At 42.0% G+C, this 22,752-nt stretch overlaps 1 protein-coding gene across 4 annotated transcripts in view; it reads right to left on the bottom strand.

Moving 5' to 3' along the window:
• UTRN (utrophin) overlaps nucleotides 1–22,752 on the bottom strand; it is a 1,396,454-nt gene that overhangs the window by 278,470 nt on the left and 1,095,232 nt on the right. For all 4 annotated transcript variants that reach the window (XM_085612275.1, XM_085612279.1, XM_085612276.1 and 1 more), the window contains 2 exons: nucleotides 21,148–21,226; nucleotides 13,595–13,655 (listed from right to left, as the gene is read on the bottom strand). In XM_085612275.1, the coding sequence (XP_085468401.1) occupies nucleotides 13,595–13,655; nucleotides 21,148–21,226 (140 nt within the window). The remainder of the gene's footprint in view (nucleotides 1–13,594; nucleotides 13,656–21,147; nucleotides 21,227–22,752) is intronic.

Raw genomic sequence — 22,752 nt, 5'->3', positions numbered from 1 at the left:
GCGAGTGATTTGCAGAGGGACTGGGAGGGCTGGATGGTGTTTTCTACGGGGTCTGGGGAGGAGAATTCTATAACTATGTGGAAAAGTTCTTTGGTGCGGTTGGTGGACTGGAGCCGGGTGGCGAGTGTGGATTTCTTTGCTTCTCTGATGGCGTGGTGGTAGGATTTGAGGGCCGTCTTGAAGGCTGTGTGGTCGCCTGGGTCTTTCCTGATGCATCAGTGTCTCTCAAGAGGTTTGCATTTGCGTTTTTCTGCTTTGAGTTCAGGATGAACCAGTTAGTTTGCTTGTTGGTTCTTCTGTTGCTGAGGGTTTTGATGTGTGCGATGGTGTCGGAGCTAGCAGTGATTCATTCAGATAGGTGGGCAACGGCTTCAGTGACATCGTCGGATGTGTGGAGGGTGGTGGTGCTGAGGGTGATTGTCAATTGGGATTCGACGATGGTGTTCTCGTTGCGGCGGGCGGGGAAGGGTGACAGTGGCCTGTCGGTTGATGGTGATGGTGAAATGGACGATGCTGTGGTTCGTCCAGGTGAGCTCATTCATGTGACTGTACTGGATTTTGTCACTGGACGTGAAGAAGGGGTCGAGGGTGCGGCCTGCGGTGTGCATGGGGTTGGTGATGATCTGTTTTAGGCCCAGGATGTCCATGGAGTCTGGCAGAGTGGGCGAGTTGGTATCTGAGGGGTCCTCGAGGTTGAAGTTGAGGTTGCAGTGGAAGAGGTAGTGTTTGGATTCCAAGGCGAGCGGGGCGATGAAGTTGGGGCTGGAGCTGCAGAAGGGGGGATGGGGTCTTGGTTGTCTGTAGGTGAGGGTACCTCTGAAGATTGAGTGGGTGTTGGCTTGGAGGTGGAAGTTGAGGTGTTCCATGTTGGGTGAGGGGGGGGGGGTCGTCGGAGGTGGTGAGCCTGATGGTGTCTTTGTGGAAGATGGCAATTACTCCTCTGGCCGGTCCCTGTGGGTCATTTTGTAGCTGTTTGGAGCGGCAGTGGCTATGTTGGGGGCTGAGGATTCTTTCAACCAGGGCTCTGTGAGGAACACCACTTCAGGGCTGTTGTTGGTGATGGTGTCCCCGGGTGCAATGGCGTGTTTGGTCAGGGAGCGGATGTTGAGTAGTATGCATCGTAGTTTGGGCTGGTGGTCTTTGTGGGGGCCCGCGGTTCCATGTAGTCGCAGGTGAAGTGGAAGGCTCCTTCGCTGTCAGTGGGTGAGCGGGTGCAGCAGAGGGTGCTGTGGTATCCCAGGTCCATTCTACAGAGATCAGAGCTGGAGTAGTGGTGGACAGTTGGTGGGCCAAGGGTTCCGGCGCTGGGCGCTCAGGGCACAGACAGGCTTGCCTTTGGCGTGCTGCCGGCGCAGCTGCACAGCAGCCAGCATTAAGTAGCCTGGGGAGGTGGGCGGGTCAGGAGGACGAGGCCTGCGACACTCTAGCGTCGTAGGCTGGGAGTAATGGCATCCAGCCGGTTGCCTAGGAAACCAGTCGCACTGGTGGGTTGCAGGCACCGAGGGATGGAGATCTGTTCAGGAGGAGTTTCAGTGCAGCGGTTCGGGAGGCTCCCACAAGTCAGGAGCCGAACTGCACAATGTGAAAAAAGAAAAAAACAATCATCAGTCCCAGATGCCCAGCTAGAAAATTATGTGATTCTGGGCAAATATTTCATTTCACCAAGCCCCCTTTTTCTTCATCATCACATACAAGAACATTTTCAAATACGGAAGATCAGAATGTGTACTGCAGAAACACTTCTGGTGTTTGACTTAATAGAATATAATGTTGCGCCATTTATAATAAGAATCTGAGTGACATTCAGATAGGGCCAGACTGGGAACCCAAAGCATCCCTGGCAATTTTGTCATACCAGCGCCCGGTAGAAGGGGTGAGGGGGGCAAGTGTGAAGCACTGCTGTTTCTGTTTTTGGGGGTGATATTGCACTACTGCTGCAAAACCGCCCCCCAATAACAAAATCCATTCCCACTGCTGTGCTTCACTCTTCCAGCCTCCCTGGCAAATGCCCGATGCCTGAAACGGTCAGTACGGCCAGCATTCAGGGCATACTAACAACTGACGTGCCTTTTCATTGAATAAGGGCACTGTCGTCAGGGAGGAAGTTTGGAGACACAGGAATGGTTCTGAGTTCATGCTTAAAAACTTATTTTAAATCAGTACCTCTCAGTGCAGTGATATCATCTGATGTACTAAGGTGAAACGCTGCAATGCGTTAAATGAGTACACTTTTATTTTTTTTTACTTTTGAGGAGCTTTCATTATATTTTTAGGAACTGTTTGTTGTACATTTTACATGCCAAATGTTTTCAAGGCTCGGCTTGTGCACGGGCTCTTAGAGCCGAGTCAGACGGCTCTCCTTGTTAATTGGCTGGTGGGTCCACCCCTAAACAGGAACTGCACTAATTTTCAAGATCACAATGTAAATATGCATTTATGAGACCACCAAAGGGTAAGAGCTCACAAATGTGCATCACAGTGTATAAGGGAGGCAAATCCAAAACGCCAGGGAATGTATGTATCTTGGACCCATTTTCAAGACAACTTCCTTTAGCAAACGCAGAAGCTCATAAATGAAAATACCCAAAATGCAGTGATAGCATGACACTGGTGACCAGTGATGCGCGCACACCAAAGCCTATAACACGAAGAAAAAAGTCCTTTTCCAAACAAAAAAAGCACTTAAGCACCTGGCACTCTTTCTCGATGTTCTCATTAACTAATTAATAATCAAAAATTTTAATTTAGGTCAAAAGATGTAAAACATCACTTGAACAGCAAACCTTCTATAATCTAGTGTGTATACTTTATCATACAATTAGCCTGGCACTTATTCAATATTTACTTTAAACCTCTATCAGACAGAGCTAAATTGACATGAATTGAAACTGTTCTAAAAATGTAAATTGTTTAAAAAAAAAAAAAGAATCATTCTACATAGAAATAATCTATATCTCAAAGTTGAACTGTTTTTTGTCTTTCGTGAGCATTCTTTTGCCCTTATGTGTTAAGCATGCAGCGCCATTATTTTGCAAGTGCCTACATAACTCTACCTGACACTTGTCGGCCATGGTCTATTTCAGATCTAAATCCCTTTTGACGTTAACTTGCTGAAAGCACTGGGTTTATAAACTGAATGTGTGATAAGCTTGCAAAGGCAGCTGGCATCTCCCTCAAGGAATACAGAATGTGCTGCCCTGAAAGCAAAATTAAAAATAGAAAAACAACACAACAAACATAACCCTCAACAAACATTCCAATGCTGTTTCTGCACCCCAAGCTATAGTAAAGGCCACCCATATGTCTCGGTGCCCCATTGAATCATCTGATCTGTGCTTGGAGGGAGATATGAGGTTTCATATTGTTTGAAGGAAGCAATTGCTACTTTAATCTTAAAATGTTTTTTGCTTTTGCTGGATTTAATAGCTACTTTGTGTCTTTCATCATCAACAAGAAGTAGCAGCCTCAAGATTTCAGAGCAGATTGTTTCAACAAAAAGGCAACAGCCTACCACAGGGTCAAAGGTTGAATGACGTTATCTTAAGTGAAAGTATCGGAGAACACAGGCTATTTAATCTCAGTAGGTCCATGATTTAATGAAAAGAGGAGACAGGATTCTATCCTCAAGCATTTGACAATGATTTTCATCTAGGTCGGACGGACAAATGAAGAGACGTTTATATCACTTGTGCAATGAAATGATGCTCACATGCTAATCTTAGAAATATGTTTACCGAGTGCGAGGAGGGTGGATGTATTGGAATCTGGAGATGGTGCAGGAGTTTGATCCCCTTACTTACTGCCCCTCCAGCAATGGAGGGGGTGGGGTGAAGGTGAGTTAACAGGGCTTATAGCTTGGACCGCTTGAGCAGACCCTCATATGTTCCTCCAAAAACAATTACAAAGTCTTCTAAAGCTGGCACCAATGTCCCAGGGAGGATCAAAACTCCTGGTGGAACAGTAGTGTAGCACCCTCCATGCACAACCAGGAAACCCACTATGGTTAGGGTTTCAAGCTCACCCGGCCATTCACTGTGAGACATCAAAATGAGTGTGAAGACAGCCAATATCATGTGATGTACAAAGGCAGCAAGTAAGTTAGAAGATCTGTTACTGTGTATTTCATTCTGCTACCTTCCAGCGATAGAACATTCTCATCTATGCGACTTACTGGATCTCAGCCAAAGTTGCAAGAGGACAGTGAACTTAACTGGACTGCACATGCGGGCCAACTTCAACCACATAAGTACATGGCCACCACACAAAGAGACATTAATTGCCACATGATGAGCACTAAACTCTAAAACCCTCAAACCACTCAAAATGGAGGGCATGTTTTCAAAAACATTATCCCAGCAACTGGGGGGGCAGGCCGTTGTGCCTTTGATTGACGTGCTGTGAACGATGTGCGTAGCCTTAGGAAGCATGCGAAAGCACAAGCCTAAAGCAGGCAGGGTTGGAGAACCAAAAAATTGCCTCTCTGCAAGGTCTGGCCGCCACCCTGCCCATAAACCCCCAACATCTCCTCACTTGGGCTCAGAAAAATTATTCAATAAATCCAAGGTTGACCGCTCAATGCATTTATACCTGCACACCTACAGTAGATCCACATTCTGAGAGATTCAATATGTTTGTTGTCCGATTTATTTGTCAGATAAACCGCACAGTCATCAATTCTACGTAAAAAAATCAGGATGTCACATATAAATATATTTGCTAGCAATCAGTTACACACAGAATAACTTTAAATATCCACATTAAGTGTGCTCGTCAGTGGACAAACTAATAATACATTAGTAATATTGGACCCTCAACGATTTTACCATAAGAAATAGAAAAAAAAAGAACTAAAACTCTGAACGTGGTCGTTGAAATTCAGGCGCTTTGGAACAATACCTCCTGGAAATTGGCCATTACAGAGGTACATATCCAACTAGCAGGAGATTCATATCAAATAATGGCTTGTGCTTCAAGGATTAATCATTCCAATGCTTAAAAGGAATCTTTTAGGTAGCTCTGTCTAATAGTCGGGGCTCGGTGCATTTTGTTTAAGAGGCACTTTTACACTCTGCGGCTGAGGTTTTAAAGGTGTAGCGGAATGCCGCTGCACAATTCAATTTAAGGCTGAGAGTAAACATTCAGAGGCTGCCCAACCCTCATCTTTGCAAAGAGCAACCACATATTCAATAGTAACCGCAAAAGCACAATTTCTTTTATTTCAGACTTATTTGAATAATGACTGTTCAGTAACTCGTTCACCCAGCATTCTTCGAAGTTTATATTAGTGGAATTGAAATATTTATCCGCCAAGAATTGGGTACAAAACTCAAGATTATTACCAACAACTTTAAAAACAAGCATTTGCAATGCAAATACGTCTCGCATTTGTGAGTTAGAGCTACTGATATTGTAAATGGCAATGCTTTTTAACTACATGTTTTACTTTTGGAGTGAATGTATGTAGTGTGCACAATCCCTTGGAAAGGTCCTGCACTTCGTAATAAATATATCGAAAAAGACGCAAAGTGTAGATTGTCTCAACAATTGCTTGGCACGTACCTCATGGGTAAAGTGTCGCCACACATGCACACCGTGGTGCTTTACTAATGCGAAACTCATTAATAAAAATAGTGCTTACAGACTAACCAACGCGATCGGGATCGGAGCATGTGAATCCGAATCCCGGCTTCTCTTTCATCTGACTTACTCTCCTGCGTCTTGGTTATCCCCCAAATATTGGGAGGCAATGAAGTTTGTCAAGGGGGCAGGGGGGCTTCGGGGGTATATGAAAATGTATTAATTGCCTAGTTGTCAAAGGTCGCCCGGTGCTATTAGTTAAAAGTGTGCAGATTTCATTAAGTTATTAAGAGTACTTTACTCGCATCGATGAGAAAACAACATTAACTAAACAAAATGCCAGAATGCGTGTCAGTTTTCACAGTGTTTTAGACAGTACTGGTTGCTTCGTTTCATTACATTAATTTTTGTATTTACTCTTTTACACAGCATCCAAAGTAGGTTACCTAACCCCAAAGCCCCGAGTTGTTAAATGACCCATAGAAGGGAGTGTTTTACAGTTGAGCAAATGTGTCCAAATGTAATTTTGGTAGTGCCATGGAATGATGAGCCAATGAGGTACTCGATGAGCAGGTTTTTCACTACACGTTCAAAACATACGGTATTGTGGCTGCTGTTTATTTGTACACAACCACCTCCCTGGATGTGTTTATTAACACAGAGCTTCATCTACCAGACAGTGCTCACAGAGGGGCGTCTAAAGTATTCATTTATCCTGCGTGTGAAGGCACCCAGAAGGCTTAGGTGCCTGCCTGGAGAGGCTAGGGATCCCAGCGCTTCTACTGTCTCTGCCGTGCTCCTCTGCACCAGCAGGGCGCAGCTCAGAATCTGCCGCTTCTGCTAAGAATAGGTGAGGGGGATGAGGTTGGGGCATGCGGGAGATGCCGGCAGATTGCCAGGTTATTGAAAGTGATGATTCTGACGTGAGGCAATGGAGACTGACTTTGTCTGTTTGTCTGCACAAGTCTATTTCTCTACCATCTACCGGGGTCTCTGTCATGTATCCATTCATCTCTCTTTGTTAGAGGTGTGCAAGCCAATATATTAATTAACAGGTAGAGCCAGCCGGAGACGAGCCAAGCGTATACGAGCCAGTGGGCGAGCTGTGAAAATGACCGGCATGTTATTCATTCAGTAAACATGATGTAAATGTGCGATAATGTCTCTTCAGAATAAAAAAAAATGTGCATTTCTTTAGCGCGTCACTTCAGTACACAAGATTATAGCACTGAATTGAGAGGAAGTTATTAAAAGTGCTTGTTTTAAGAAAGAGTTAAAACACTGCTGCTCCTCCCGCCCGACAACAATGCCATTTGTGAACTAAGAGGTGTCAGTTGCCATGCATACCCCGAATGTTGCCTAGAGTCTTATTATATTTAGAGTAACATTAAAATCTAGTTCATTAAACACGAGAAGTTTTTGTACAGCACGTATCTTGAACTCGCATATTTCAAGGTGGCAATAATAAAGATGAAAATGGAAGTGGCGGCAGGCAAGAAAACACGAACAGGAGTGGGGGGGTGGGGGAGGCTGAGAAGTCACAGACTGAGGGATGGGGCAGTGGGGTGGGGTGGGGAGTCAGGGAAGAAAATTGTGATAGGAGTAAAGGGGCCAATAGCCGTGGAAGGATACAAATGATGAATGAGGCGGTACTAACAAGCCTCAAACTAATCGGACGGCAGCATTTAAGACAAAAGCCAATGGGCAGGGAGTGGGTGGAGCTTCCACACTAAAGTATATACTGTATGCCTCGCAAAGCGATGGCAGCGCATTCGCGCTGCAATGCTAGGCGAGACCTAACTATTATTGGCATACAGAGCCTCACAAGAGCTGTGTGAGTGGAGAAGTAAGGGGAAGATCTGAAGGGCATCAATGCGCTATACAAGACCTTTTAACATAATATAACCCATGCTTTAATACGGCAGTATCAAATTGTGTGCACGGTTGTGGCTGCTTTAAGGCAAGGTAAGAGAGAACTTCAGGATGACACATGGTGGAGACTTCATATTAATTCAGAACCCCTGAAAACGTCACAGAGCACTCTAGCAGGCAAAATGATCTTTTTCCAGGCGTTTTGAAAACCCTATTACTATTCCTGATACTATACATTGAAATACCACAGGTAAGAATGCTGGTGACAGCAGCGAGCAGCAATACAAAGTTACTTATTAAATAAATAACTACTTCACCCAACTACCCACCCACACCGGCAGTAGAAGGTGGGGTTTTAAAGCAATACTTGTTCAGTAAGGCAAATCCATTTAAAATTAATGCAAGTGGAAAATTTGAGACAGCCACAAAGTACAGTTTGTAAGAATACACCCACTCCCAATCAGATTCCACATGAAGGATGAAAGATAAATACAGTGCAAAAGCAAGAAAGGGCTGGGTTTCTAAATAATACCTTCATGGGTATTAAATACACAAGGCGCACCTAAATATGTCAGTGAGATTATTAAAACTCGCTGAACACTGTAGTGCATGAAATCTTAATGCTGCACTGTGAGCTATGGATATGCTCTATAGCTGGAACATCAGAGCCCAGAGGATATCAGAGTACTTCATAATAACTAAAACAGGTTGAAACGATGGCTACCGTGGTGCAGCATGACACAGAGACGAAGTTACACAGTTGGTGCCTTTAGAACTATAATGCACATAAACTCGAATTCTGTGGCAGGAACAGACAAAGAAAGCAGCACACTGTTGCTAGACTGTACTTCAATTATTTGGCAGTCAGTAGACCCCTCCATATGCATTTATTTTAAAGCTTCATTAGAAGTGTGCGAGTTTGTATGTTGAAATACACAGACACACACACTCCCACATATCAGTGTTATGTGGGCAGCTGTTGAGTACCCAAGGCAAGAAGTAAAGCACTACTCTGATTGTTCAAAATGTTGGTCCCAATGGACCACAGTTTCCAAAAATGTTGTAAATTGCCATGAGATTAAACCTGGAAGGTTCTGTTCAGGTTGACCATTTTGGGAACACCGCAGCCTGTACTTTTTCTGGCCATTGTCCAAATCCCATAGTAATTTTTGCTCCACAGTAAAGCTCAGAAAGCTCGACACCAAACTTTTCATAAAGGCAGCACTTTATTCAACTTGAAATATTTTTTGGGTTAGGTGCAAAAAATCTGTCCATAGGATATTCAAAGTGGAATGTAATGAAAAAATATAGTGATAGTTGGGTTTCTGAAGCGGTTCAAGAAACCACTGTTTAAACTTGACTCTGATTGGCTGACACATTTTAGTGTCTTCAGCCATTTCACTGTTCTTAATCAGATGTTCAAGTTCACAAACATCACTTTGAGAAAAATGTTGATGAAGCCATATGGAGTCTAGGGGAGCAGTAGGCTTTGGGGAAATTTTAATTACACGCCGGAGTAATTTCAGTAATTGCGCCTTTGTTGTGATGCAACATTACCGAAATTATGCTTGAGTAATTAAGAGTAATTTGGGGCAAACATCCTGCTACTGGAGAACATGAACAACAAACTAGGAGATGGCAAGAGGTTGCTGGCTTCTGTTGTTCATATCAGGTAGCATTTAGTGCTATTTATGTGTCGCAAAATGCATGCTCTGGCCCATTTATTTTGCACTAAAAAAAAAGCGCTAAATGCTGGATTACGCTTCACAAGTAATTATCCATAATTACAAGCAATTTTTTGCAGCAATTATATGTAATTGTGCTAGAAAGAATTGCACCAGTTATGCTCCCCTCTAGTGAGCACTTGCCAATCATAGTGTCATTCGCGTAAACACTCAAGGGGTAAATAATTACTTAATCATCCCTTCTCACAGTTCATAAATAGGGCAATATGGTTCACAAATCTGGTCTCTTAATTTTTACCTGATTTGGAGGTGTAAGACGATTTTTTAGCTTCTGTACCCAACAGGGTTCCCATATTAGAAACCCTGTTTTGAAATTCTCTTTCCTCGAGCTAGGTTGGGACACATAAGTTTATCTCAAACCAAAAACCTAACTAGACTCACTTGCTAGAAGGGTAAAAAAAAAAAAAAGTTTTCTAGTTTGGGACCCAGTAAGCAATCCTCTTGCTAATGACTAGTAACCAGGCATTCTCAGTTCAAAAACTGATATGAATAGTCCTTAAAATACATGAGTGTTTTTGAAACTCTGCGAATAAATGTAAATGCGTGAGATGACGTGCTCAAAACACATAAAAGGGGCAGTTTGCAAGCGAACCACAAACATAGCCCTTGGGCCCACGGGGAACTGCAATTGGGTGCTTCCAGTCGGTCATGGGCAAGGGAATTGGGCACACAAAGTGTTCTTTGACTATGCTCAATGCCCATTTGACCTGGGTAATGGTAATTCACTTTTTTAAGCTCCTGAGTGCGTGGGCACAGGCTGTGGCCATCAGATACAACCTGTACCCAGATACTCCTGGACAACAGGCTATGGGTACAGAGACAATGTTCTTGTAATGACCTCACACATTCTGCCACAGATTACATCATCAGTCACAACACTGATCTAGCAGCATGCACTACATTGCATGGAGAGGAAAGAGGAAAGCAGTTTCCTCACGTGAAAATATACCCTGGCAGACATTTAAGGCGGCTCCCAGGCAGTCCACAATTCATGTTCTCAAACAAAACATGTAGATATGAAAGGTGACAATATATTTGCACTTCAAGAAAATACATATTACCACACTCAGTTTATATGTTGGTCAGGCTGCTGTACCTTGTGAACAACTGGATGCCCCAGAGAAATCAGAATAAGGCACTACTTCCCCTTTCTGCAAATGTATTTGCAGGGAATACAAGCATGTGTTGCTTACGTTATATTACATATTATCCCATCTGTAAAGCCATATGTTATGCCACCATGTGTGAAGTACCTTAATGAGAGTATGAATCTGCTCTAGGTTCAGGGGAAAGTACTGAAGGGCCTTCATTTCCTAAGGCTTTAAGCAGACTTGTATGTATGTGCATAGCAATGGACATGTGCAAGAATGGAAGACGTTTCTCTGCAAGGTTGCTGAGCAGAACCTCAGGGGCTCCAAAGGCCAGTTTAAATATTGCTATGGTTTGCGTATGTAGCAAAGGTAAGGCATCTCTGTGTACTCTTTCTATCTTGCAGTAGCGGAAAGTACCTTGAGGGGGTCAATAAGTATGCAAGAAATAAGGAAACTGAAGGTGTACTTCTATAAACTTCAAGATTACTCCAAGCCGGCCCCAAAGCTTTTCAGGTTGAGCCTAGGCAGCGCTTGCTCGGTCTCTTTGAGGCATGTTGTATACACTTTGTGGGCTTAAAGCCCGCCCATTGCCTTTTTATTTGTTACTTCATTTATCCTTTAAAAAGGCTTGCTTCGTAGTGTTTAATCTGTCCTCTTTGTCCCCCTTGTTGTCATTTGTTTTCTCCCACAGAGCAGTGCCTAACTACGGGTATCATTCCACTTTAGTGCTTATCTGTTTTCTTCGGGTACTATTTTTTTTCTTAGTGTCCTTCTCATGTTTGGCGAAGGTTCCCTTTTGGTGGGTTCCTCGAGCATGAGAAACACATAAAATATAAATAATACTCTCCAATGTGATTCTTAGGATGGCCTCTGAAATGTAATGCTCACAACATACTGTGAAATGTACGTTGCTCTAGTTGTGAACGGCATGCACTGGTAATGGTATACGGACTCCTGTGCTTCTAATCCTGGCTCTGAGCTGTTGGTTATCTTTACACAGCTAACCCTTGCTCAAGTTCTGGTAGCAGGGCTTGCTCTTCTGTGGCTAATCCTAGTAGCAGTGATCACATGGCCTTCCTCTTACTGACGACAGAGGCAGGCAAAACTTTGGGGTGCTTTACCCTGTTGCTTGTTGACAGACAGTCTTGGCCGTGGACCACACAATAGGCTTTTACTCTTGGTAGCAGTACTTTCATGCCTCTCTTTGGGCTACTGGCTTTGGGAGCACATCACACAGTGAATGGCTGCTTCTGGTGGCCGGGTTCCAACTGTGATTCTTGTGGTAGCAGGGCAGTAGTCGGGTGCAGGGTTAGTTAGCAGGACTTTCAGTGGGTTGCTTATACATGCAGCAGGGCTCTCACTAGGTTGATGATATGGGTACCAACAACTCTTTCTTGGTCATTGTTCTGGTAGTATAGCACTCATAGCACTTTATTTTTTCTCATAGGCACCGTGGAGAGTGACTGTTGGACTGGTTGAAGACACAAGCTCCTTTAACTATGACTGCTCTGGTAAGTAGAAGGCATTGTCACGATTTCTGCTCCCCTGAGTTCTGTTCACTGTATTGACACAAACTGTTCGTCCAACACTGAGCATGTTGGCACCCTCAGTTGTGCTGTTTCAATTACCTTTACAGCACTGTACAAGGACAGTTATTATTTTTAGGTCTTGGCTATAGACAGCACATGCTGCATCTACTCTGTGGGCTTCAGCCTGCCCATGGGCTTCCCATTTGTTAGCTCCATCGTCACTCTTCTATTCTTTCTCCCCAAAGGTCTATGGCATGCATGTGTCATGCCTCTTCCTGTGATTAGCCCTCTCTGAGAGGAGGGACCAATTACTACTATGCATGTTCGCCTCACATTTAATGCCCATTTTGGGAACTTCTTTTTTTCTTTGTTTAACAGCCCTCGTCTCCACTCAACAACACTTTACACAACTCCCTCTATACCATTCCATGCCACTTTACTCCACTCTATTTTACAACACACTAATCCACTCTACACCAACGCCACTACACTCCGACACTCTATGCTACTCCATTATACTCAACGCCACTCAATTTTACAACACACTATATATCAATCCACTTTTCTACACTACTCCACTCTATGCCACTCCATTCTCACAATCTACTCCACTCTAGGCTACTCTACTCCAATCTACACAACACCCTTTCTACCACTACACAGCACTCTATAGCACTCCACAATACTCTAATCCACTCTAACACTCTACTCCACTGTAACATTCTACTCCATTCAACTCTACGCCCTTTCACTATAGGACACTTGCTCCCTACATTACACTCCACAGCAATCCATAACACACAATACACCTCGACTCTACACCACTCTATGACACGTCATTCCATAACACCACACTCTACTCCACTGAAAAAAACTTAAATACACGCCTCTTTATACTAATAACATTTAGCCATACTGAACAACAGCCACACAAGTGTACAACATGGCTAAAACATATTGGCAAAGCCATAGGCAAGACCCATTGGCTATGCCAATGCTTGTTTAATTTGTGCATGAACCGAAGAAGGAATTATACAATGATTTAGCTTTCCTATAAAAGTGCAGGGAAGCTACCTTAGAGTTCTCTTGCCTCTTAGGGATATGCATAATTCACTGACACTTGTCATTCATGGTTAATTAGTTTTTAAATATGGAAGTGCGGCTGGTTCCTCAAAGGAGGTACAGACATTGAGACTGAATACAGGAGACATGCATGAGCCAGTCGAGTCAGGCAGGCAAGAGCATTAACAGTCAATGCCATGTGATCCAGCCGACTTAGTCCTAGAGGAGCCAGCCTCGCGGGTGAAAGACGATACGCACTTATGTATGCTGAATGTTCCTACAGTAACTTTACAAAACCAGTTACATATAAGGTGTATTTCAGAATGTCATCAGAAAACGTAGTGCCTGGCAGAAATGTAATTATTGTGTTCTAAATATTGTTCACCAAAATTTCATCGCATTGGGTTCAGACGTCCGATTGTTAATTCCAATAGGGAGATACTTTTGTGAACATTATTAAAAACTTCTACTTTTGTCAGACTACATTTTGGTTGCAATATTCTAGCATCATATCGGCAATGAACATACCAAAAGCTATAAGTCTAGTTCTTAATATAGAAAGATCACAATAAATTAGCAGTGGTCTTCCAAATTACATTGCTCATGCCTTGTGTCATACCAAATTGTATTCTAAACTTGAGACTGCGGGCAAAGTTTTTAAATGGCCACTACAGTTAATTATCATGGCGCATCTACATGGATCACATTTCAAACTTACTTGATGTAGTAAGGAACTTTGTTAGGAGAAACAGATCTCTGCCATGGGAGCTGGACTGAGGCTAGAAAAGAAGAAAAACACAGAGCCATGTTTACACTTCTTTGGATCAGAATATATGTACAGTTAGTTAATTATAAATCAGAGCTGATTTGCCACAGGAATCAGAACACATTTGATACATTGTCACTTTTATATCAGAAAAATAGCATCACGATGCATTTGTATTTTGGGTGTTTTTGCAGTTGTTTTAGGGGACACTTCTGACAAATCTCAGAGATATGGTACAAAATGACCGGATTAGGCACCCAGTTAGTAACCATGCTTTACTTTCTCTCATTTTTGCTCCCATAATTACTCCTTAAAGGGGACGCACCTCAATAATTTAGAAGCAGGAAAAATAAAGTATACATGATCTTTAACTAGTTTAGAACCCTGTATGGATAAAATAACCCATATTATCAGTTTCATCGAAAGAAAAAAGTGTCTGTCAATATATGTCCTTTTCCTTGCTATTGTTTGATCTTCTTAGCCAAAAATAGACTATTATAAGTGTGCATCTTGTCTATACCAATAAAGCCTTTAATGTCTGAGGACATTCCACACATCAGTTTGAGACCGGAAGAAAAACGGAACAATGTGCAAAAAGAAATAAACAAGACATAAAAAGCAAACTAATTGACAGTGACCAGGTCCTCTTTTAAACAGGCATCAAGAGAGAAAATGTGTAGTGACACCATTAGTAAGATTTGGAATTTGTAAGTGTTTGGCTTTCAATGTATTATGAATATGCTCAGATAAACTAAGGAAACTCAGCATCTATGGAAAGACGATAAAAAACAGGGACTGGATATACAAGTACAGGACATCCCATTAAGCCAGGTCTCCAGTGGGAGAGAGGCCGAAGTAAAGATAAACGTCATGAGAGACTGAAAAGGATGAGTGCAAGTCAAAGGACGTGACCTAATGACAGCCAAAGAAAGAAAGCCGGCTTCTGCTGTGCTATTACCACACACAATAGGTGGAATAATGGCCGTTCAAGTGCTGGTGAAATGAAGCATGTGTGTCTGAAGACCAGCAATACCTTGAATAGTCAAAGGACAACTATAAGGGACTAAGGGGCATATGTATCAAGCGATTTTTTACTCGCAAACGCTGCGATTCGCAAAAAACAGCGTTTGCGAATAAAAAATCGCTAAACGGTATGTATGAGCCATTTTTCTGCGCAAATTTAGGGAATCGCTAATTTTGCGATTTCCTAACTTTTCGGAAGCATTTAAGAAATCGCTAATTGCGATTTCTTAAATGAAATGTAACAGGCAACAAAGTTTCGCGAAAAATCCGTAAGAAATCGCAAATTACCACCAACTTCTAGTTGGTGGTAATTTGCGAATTCTTTTAAAAATGCACTATTGTACATTTTAATAAGTGCCACGTGGCGCACATACATGCCCTTAGGGCATGTATGTGCGCCATATGTCCACACATGCTGATTTCAGGGGTGCATCAGGGTGTCATCTTGACACCCTTGCACCTTTGAAATGAATCTCAAATTGCGATTAGCAAATTGCGAATCGCAATTTGAGAATTACTTCCCATTCATTCCTATGGGTCTCCTGGCCCATAGAAATGAATGGGCAGGTATTCCTTAATTGCGATTTCGCAATTTGCTAATCGCAATTAAGGAATTTTAAGAAATCGCTAAATATTAGCGATGTTTTAAATACATCCCATTTTGCGATTCTCAAATAGCGATTCTCAAAAAATCGCTATTTGAGATTCGCAAAATCGGGTTTTGATACATATGCCCCCCACACATCTTGGGAAAATGAAAGGCACTGGTTATTAAACAGCCAAGTACTGTTCCATGTTTTGGACTTGGAAGGAGTGGCTGCATTAAAGGATAGTCCAAAAGCTACACACAGATTTGGTGAAGATCATAAAAGGTATAATCTTTAAATCAAAATACTGCTGTGCAAAATTCACTGAAGGCCAGAGTCAAAAACAAATGCCATAATAAAAGGTATAATTTGAAGGTCAAAAAACTGTGCAATAGGAAACTCACTGAAGACCAAAGAATAAAATTATATAATCGCAAAACCATAGACAAACAGCGTTGCAATTTTCATCATTCAGCAAACTATTACCATGAGTGATGCACTGAGTCAGATTCTCTGTCATCATCACTCATGGCAACCGCCTTGCCTTCATGTGGGTCAACAAACCGCCTTTCAAAACAGGTAATAACATTCAGTCCTCTCTGAATTGCTCTCCTCCACAACCAGGAGCAGATTAGCTTAAGTAGAGCGTGGCTTGAACAAAAGGAGGGAAGGTGGAAATGTTAGTAGACAGAGAGGACATAAATTAAGGCTGCTGACTTGATCGGTGAGAAATTCTAACAACTATGCTAACAACACACAATGGCAACCCAACAGCACTCTGTCCTATGAAGCCTACCATTTTCAAACTATCCAATATATACTCCTCAATATTCAAATAGTACTAAAATGTTTTAAAACACTTGATAACCTTTCCAGATTTGTCTGACCATTAATTAGTAAATGTGAATTACACTTTCTAAACTTCATCTCCAAGAGAGCTAAATAACTTTATTCTTGAACCTAGCTGCAGGGAATTGAAAATTCAAAGTCTAAGGAAAAGAAATACAGAGGCATAAATTAGGTCTCTATCAAAAGACCATTTACTGTGCCAGAAAACCATGGAAGCTAATTGCAATATAGTAGCATTAACATGGAAGATATTGGCAGGAGTAATTTGGAGGATTAACCTTTTCAGAATCAGGTTTACAGTCTAAATGAATTACATACTGTAGTTAGAACGCCTCCAATAATGTCATCCGCACCAAAGTAAAAATCTCTTTCGTTTGAAGACCGAGTTATTCCTCAAGGTAATGTTCCATTCCATCTTCCTTAGTGAAGTCTATGCATTCATCTTAGAGGTCCAAGACCGATGTGTTCTAGTGGCTTAGGAAGCTGACTCATAGAACGAACAATACTGCCTGATTAAGAGTAGAAGATGGTACTCCTAAGCTAAATCGGACTTATCAAACCAAGAACTATGTTTGTTCTTTCGTGTGAAGCTATCAAAGAAATTGTGTAAACTCAACTTTTTTCTTTTCTTTTACTTAACCTTAGTAGCTAGACCTCACCATATTAAAAGAACTTGCATCAAGGGCTGATGCACCTCTGTGCATCAGCAAATGAAAGGTATATTACAAAGTCTACTAAAACTCAAGGAATCCAGAACCTACAGGGAAATACCTTATCAAACACCACACACTGCAATGAGATATTAATTTCTGCATGAACCTAATAGTCATTTTATTCTACTACTATCAAACTAATGCATTTTCTATTTATATTTTTGCACTATAAATTCCACACCAAGAGTGAATCTATTTTAAGGGAGGTTCTGACTGGCATGGTCTTCTTGTGGGAGCCAAATGCTTCCCAAAATGAATCCAAATTTGAAGCCCAATAGGTGGATAGATATGTAGTGAAAGCTCACTCTACATTGATTGTAGTGACTAGAGTTCTTTTAATGATTGAGTGGATTCAAGAATTAGACATGTACTCTCTAGGTTAGCAGTATACTGAGAATCAACATATTCATGTTCTCGCATTAACAAATAATCCTTGTTTGGCTGTTTATCAGTACATGGAGGAGGCACTTCTATCTTGTACTTGTAGTTTTTCCATTTCCCTCAGATTCTGATTAACAGTGAGAATAGCTAGGGGTACCAGCGACGGTTGGGACCCCTTTAACAGGGATGTAGGACTAATGCAAACACATGCAAGGAATTAAAACACTGAAGAATGACATGACACATACCAAAGCAATGAAGAAAATATGAAACAACAAAAAGAAAGCTTTATCCTGCTACAGCAAGAGGCCTTTTGGCATGGAGATATGTATAAGCAAACTAACTCAGCGGTCAAAGGATTAGATGGAGGAAGAGGGGTATTACAAGGTAATTTAAATGCTCAAGTGAGACCGCAGAATCCCACTGCAGCTGATGGACCCCTTTGAGAGCAATGGTTGGGTGCTGAAGATGAAACGCGGAAGCAGTGGCGGGGCGGCATGAAGAACAGGCATCTCTGAATCGCTGTGTATCTGCTCCTGCTGGGCTTCCAATGGTTTCAAAGCTTGAGGAGCTTGTCTGGATTAAAGGTATTACACTAAGCCAAATTATTTTACATCCGAGACGTTTTCATTTTATTTGAAGTGCAACAGCCTGAGTACCCGGGAGCGGGCTGAGATTTGGCTTTCGTGCTGCTATTTTTAATTTCATTTGTAAAAGCCTTACAAGGATTATGGATGTCTGGCTCAGTTTTATCACCACCAATGCACTGTAAGGTAGGTTTTTAGTTCTAGAATATAAGGAAAAATAACAGTCAAATGGAAAGCAGCTGATATTATTTCCTGTTCCCTTTAATTTAAAGACTTTAAGGCGAAGACCTGGACACCCCTATAGGTACCACCTGGCCATCGCTCACAACCACTCAATGTTACCCGAATATTGGATCACTAGTGGAGTCTGCAATAGTTACCCTACAATAGTGTGTCTTCCTGTTGCTTTTCTGAATAGATAATGATCCTGAGATAAAGAACAGCCCTATGTATTTCAAAATAGGTCATTATGTCTGATTGAACAATGTATTGAATGTACCGACTGCAAAAGAAATGTCATTATCTCTGTGACTCTACTAAAGGTGACTACATTGTCATATAGACCATGAAGCCTACAACACTGTCTCCCTGGGCAAATCTGCATTGAGAAGGGGATGTTTGGTTACCGTAAAAAATGGATCGCATATCACGTACTGACATTTTACTATCCTTAGAACACAGGCTATCTACAACTCTATCAAAGAATCATTTAGCCGAGTATAAGGACCTGCAAGAGACCATGACCCTCATAACAAACTCTGAGATTTAGGTACTCGCAATTTCACTATGGGATGAATGCAATTCTGTTCCTTGCAGTTGTACCCTGGATCGAAATTAACGACAGTTTCTCAGTATCAAACGCAAGAATAAGTAATAAGCCACTTATACAGAATTTAGGTAACAGATTACAGCACATTTATCTCTTTCTGGGCTTTCTCGCAATGCAAATTTTGCCAGTTGTTACCTATACCGGGAAAAATGGGTGCTCGGCCTTTGGATGGGACCAGGGTATGTTGGAGACATTGTTTCTGCAAGCCAGGTCTCTGTTTTGTTCCACAGGGATATTTGTGTGTATAAAGTTGGAGGCTGATACTACAAATGAGTCTCAGTGCCTAATATCAGGAAGACACCAATCTTATGATTCCTCCCTTAGGCAGTGATGAAAAGCAACCACGTTAAAGTAAAATTGTGTAGCAGCACTTATGCTCCGAGGCAAAAGCACAAACCCAAGAATACAAATATTTGTATTAGCCGATCTTCAATTAATCTGTGGGACTTGTCCCGGGCAGGGTCTCCCTTTTCCAATTTCATAGGTTCAAAACTTTGGTCAAGGTAGGATTTTACTACCTCTGCGCTTAGTGGTTACTCTTGTAACCTCAGAACTCAGACGTGCTGGTGCACAAGTGGCTGTAAAGATGTGTATGCACCACTTGAACTGGTGAGATGGGTTTCAGCTAGTGTGCAAGCTGCTAGAAGGCCAGAGTCTATCTCACTCAAAGAACATTTTAACATCAGGCTAATTGTCACTAGCAATCAGTATGTTTTCCGCCATTGTCCAAGTCAAGTATCACTGCCAATTATGAATATGGGTCTCTTTATCCACATTGTAGATGGGAATGGTGGGAAACAAAGCTTTCAGTTTCTTGGGGAAGCTGCTGTAGCCTTGGTATCCCATGCAACAGGGAGCAGAAACACCTTCTCGAAGACAATGCAGAGATTTCGCTCCTGCAACTCGGATAAATCTTTGAGCCTGCAGAGGTTCAAGGGTTAGTGCAAGATTCGTCTTTCTTCTAATGCTCTATCGTTGAAGTATATTTGAATATTCACAATTTCATTGTGCATATTATAAAGTATATCAATGGCCACGTTGGGCTGGAGGAGAATTTACAGATAGAAAATTATCAGTAATCTCAAATAAAATCCAGGCTCTAGCACAGAATTTGGATTACAAATTAACTTTTTTCCCTCAGGGACACAGAGGGCTAAAATCTGTGAACTGTGGCACTTGAGGTGCAGTGGTGTCCAATAAAACACTTCAGTGGTATTCTTTAAGTAACCACACGTTACTAGAGAGTACTTGTAGCACCAGAGACTGCATGCCAAATGTACATGCAGAAACATGCTTTATAAGAGCATAAGGAAGAACAATTTTTAAAAAGCTGCAGTAGAACAGAAGGGAATACTAAACATAAGAAAAGTGCTCTGTGTGGAAATGTTTTTATCTTTCTAACTAATGGCTACTGAAAACAAAACTGTTTCTCAAAGATAGGTGTATCTGAGGTGGAGTCTGTGTCCTGGTGCACTGGTTGCGCTCAGGGGAGGTATGCGCCTCACCTGAAAACCCAAAGTCTTTCTTCGAACAAATAAAAATGTAATTTTCTCATCCCAACACTAGATGGGAGGAGTGTTCATAGCGTGTAATCTATAGCAGCACATGATACAAATGTACAGTCACACACAAACACATATATTATATACACACATACATATAAAGAACACTTGAATTGACCACGCTCTGGCCTTCCCATATGTGGAAATGGGTTAAAGGGCACCATGCCAACTTAGATGTACAGGAACAGTATGACTCATATGACTATGTGGAAACCAAGCAGGATGAGTATGACCACAATGCAGGCATGAGTGTGGCTACTACACTGCAAAGAGTGACTTGTTCAGGGTGTTCTGTGGCCGTAGATATCCTGCGGTTATTATCCGCAATGTGAAAGTTTAATACAATATGCATTGTGCTTGAGATGGCGTAATCGGATGCCCTACTCAGTTGTAGGAACTAAAAGTCATCAACTGCATGCAGAATAAACGTTTACAAGGAATTAATATTTGTTTAGCATAATTGATCTTGCCCTTCTTGTTCTCATTGGATACTGATGTTGTCCTAACCCATTTGCACTATCTAGTGTATGTATGTCATGAATATGTTGAAAAAAATGAAAACAAAATACAGTAAAAAAGTGATTGGTAGAGATGAACTTGCAAAAATAATGTCAACGCTTCTGCAATGCTTTGTTGCAGTTTGCTTGTTGTGGGGAGCAAATACTTGCATGCCAATCACTGTCACCTACTGCCATGTTTTCTGGCTAATAAAGGCCTAGTCAAGTGAAGGTGGGCAGGGAGAATGTGTTGTTTCCTTTAAACTGGGAGAAGGATCTCAGGACAAAAGAAAAGTTTAGAGTTCAAGTTCCACCGCTGTCCTCCACTTTCAAGGTATTATCCCCAACAAATCAAAAAGCGCCATTGGGAATGGTTCTCCATGTACAAATGGAACAGTGTAAGGAAATAACACATCTACCGCAAAACAAAGCAGGGCATAATTTCCTTCATTTACACGTCTTTTGACAAGTACTTACTGGAGAGAAAATGCTGGGAGGCGGGTCCAAAGTCGCGGTGTGCTTCTTTGAGCTGCTTAAGGCGATCTTGCACAGCTCCCTACACAGGCACACACATGAGAAAAGGAGAAGAGTTAATATGGCGACAGTGGGGATAGTGGACAAGAAGCAGGCTTTATCCATGACCTGTCTTATCGTCAAGTGCGGGAGCGGTAAAAAGTTAAGGAAGAAGGTTGACAGGCAGCTGTCAGTATGACCACAAAAGGCCGTCTTTAGCCACCCAAGATACGACTAGCCCAGTGCTAGTGATATACAAGCACACTATTAACAAAGAGGCAATTTTCTAGGCATTATCAGGTCTAAGTTAATTGCTAGACAGTCTTTTTTTGATACGAGTGACTGGCGAATATGACGTCAATGCAGTTATTTCACATACCACAAAAAGAAGCACTCAAAAATATTTAAATTTTTGTTCTGTCGAGCAGCAACACAACTTATAACTCACAAACCCTTCTCCCCTTGTCCGAGACTTGAAAACATAGGCCACTGTCCCACTAACATTGCCACCAGCGACAGACGCACAGCACAGTAGCATTTGCCGACTAAACATACGCTATCACAACTGTATTTGATATAACTGTAGATTTATGTTAGCAGGGAACACTCTGATGTGACCAAAAGATCAACTGCTGCCTCTACACCAATCTCTTTCATAAATTTCACTGCACCACACGTGTGACTAATTTCCTAATGCAACCTGCACTGCGCCTAATAGGTCCCTACCTTTTACTCTCATTGTCCCGGTTTGGAGTTTGGTTCGACTCCTGTTCATTTAGCTTGCACCTAAGCCTTAACATTGCATCACGCTTTGGGGGTGACATTTCTATTTAAACTGGTTACCTACAACATCATGCCTCCTTGAGCTAGTTCTTCACAAATTGGAATACAAAGCAGGCCGTGGATACCTTGTTAGCTTCTCAACATTTCTTAATCGCCCAAGCGAGATGAGCCACTCATCTATAAGATAACTGTCGAGTGGAGACAAATGTAATTTGCTCAAATTTAAAAAATCCTGTGTTAACAGTGTCAAATTTAATTGTTTGCTTGGCTATGAAAAAAACTGCAAAAAACGTTTTAAAATGTTACTTAGTCGCACAACTAAAAAGAAAGACCCCGCTACAGCATTATTGACACCACGCGCCCCATTTCCCAGCCACACCATTCCGCCGCTCCTGTACCCACTGCGCGGAAACACTGGTCTAGAGAAGTCAATATCAGCTGTTAAGGTACAATAGTTTTCTGGTGACAAAAGATGCCAATTGCAATCCCATTGCTTTTCTTGCTATCTAAAGGTCAGTAGAGCACCCTCTGAGTGCATCGATCTCACAGCAGCCTTTTCTCTGCAAGACGTCACGTGACCACACTGGAAGCAGCTCTCTGCTCGGTGGCGCGCCAGACAGATAGATCTTAATTTCACAAAGCACCAATGCATGCAGAAGGGCTTTCAGTTCAGGCTCTAAAAAGGGAATGACTACTCAGACCAGCAAAATAAAACTTTTTCGAGCGTAGTAAGAAGACAAGATAACCTAACAGTCTTACAAATACAACTGACTCCAGGGTAAAAGG

Source organism: Triturus cristatus, chromosome 6, assembly GCF_964204655.1.
Source record: "Triturus cristatus chromosome 6, aTriCri1.1, whole genome shotgun sequence".
NCBI classification, from domain to species: domain Eukaryota; kingdom Metazoa; phylum Chordata; class Amphibia; order Caudata; family Salamandridae; genus Triturus; species Triturus cristatus.
Note: the sequence above shows the minus strand (reverse complement) of the source record. Positions and strands in the feature narration are given on the sequence as shown.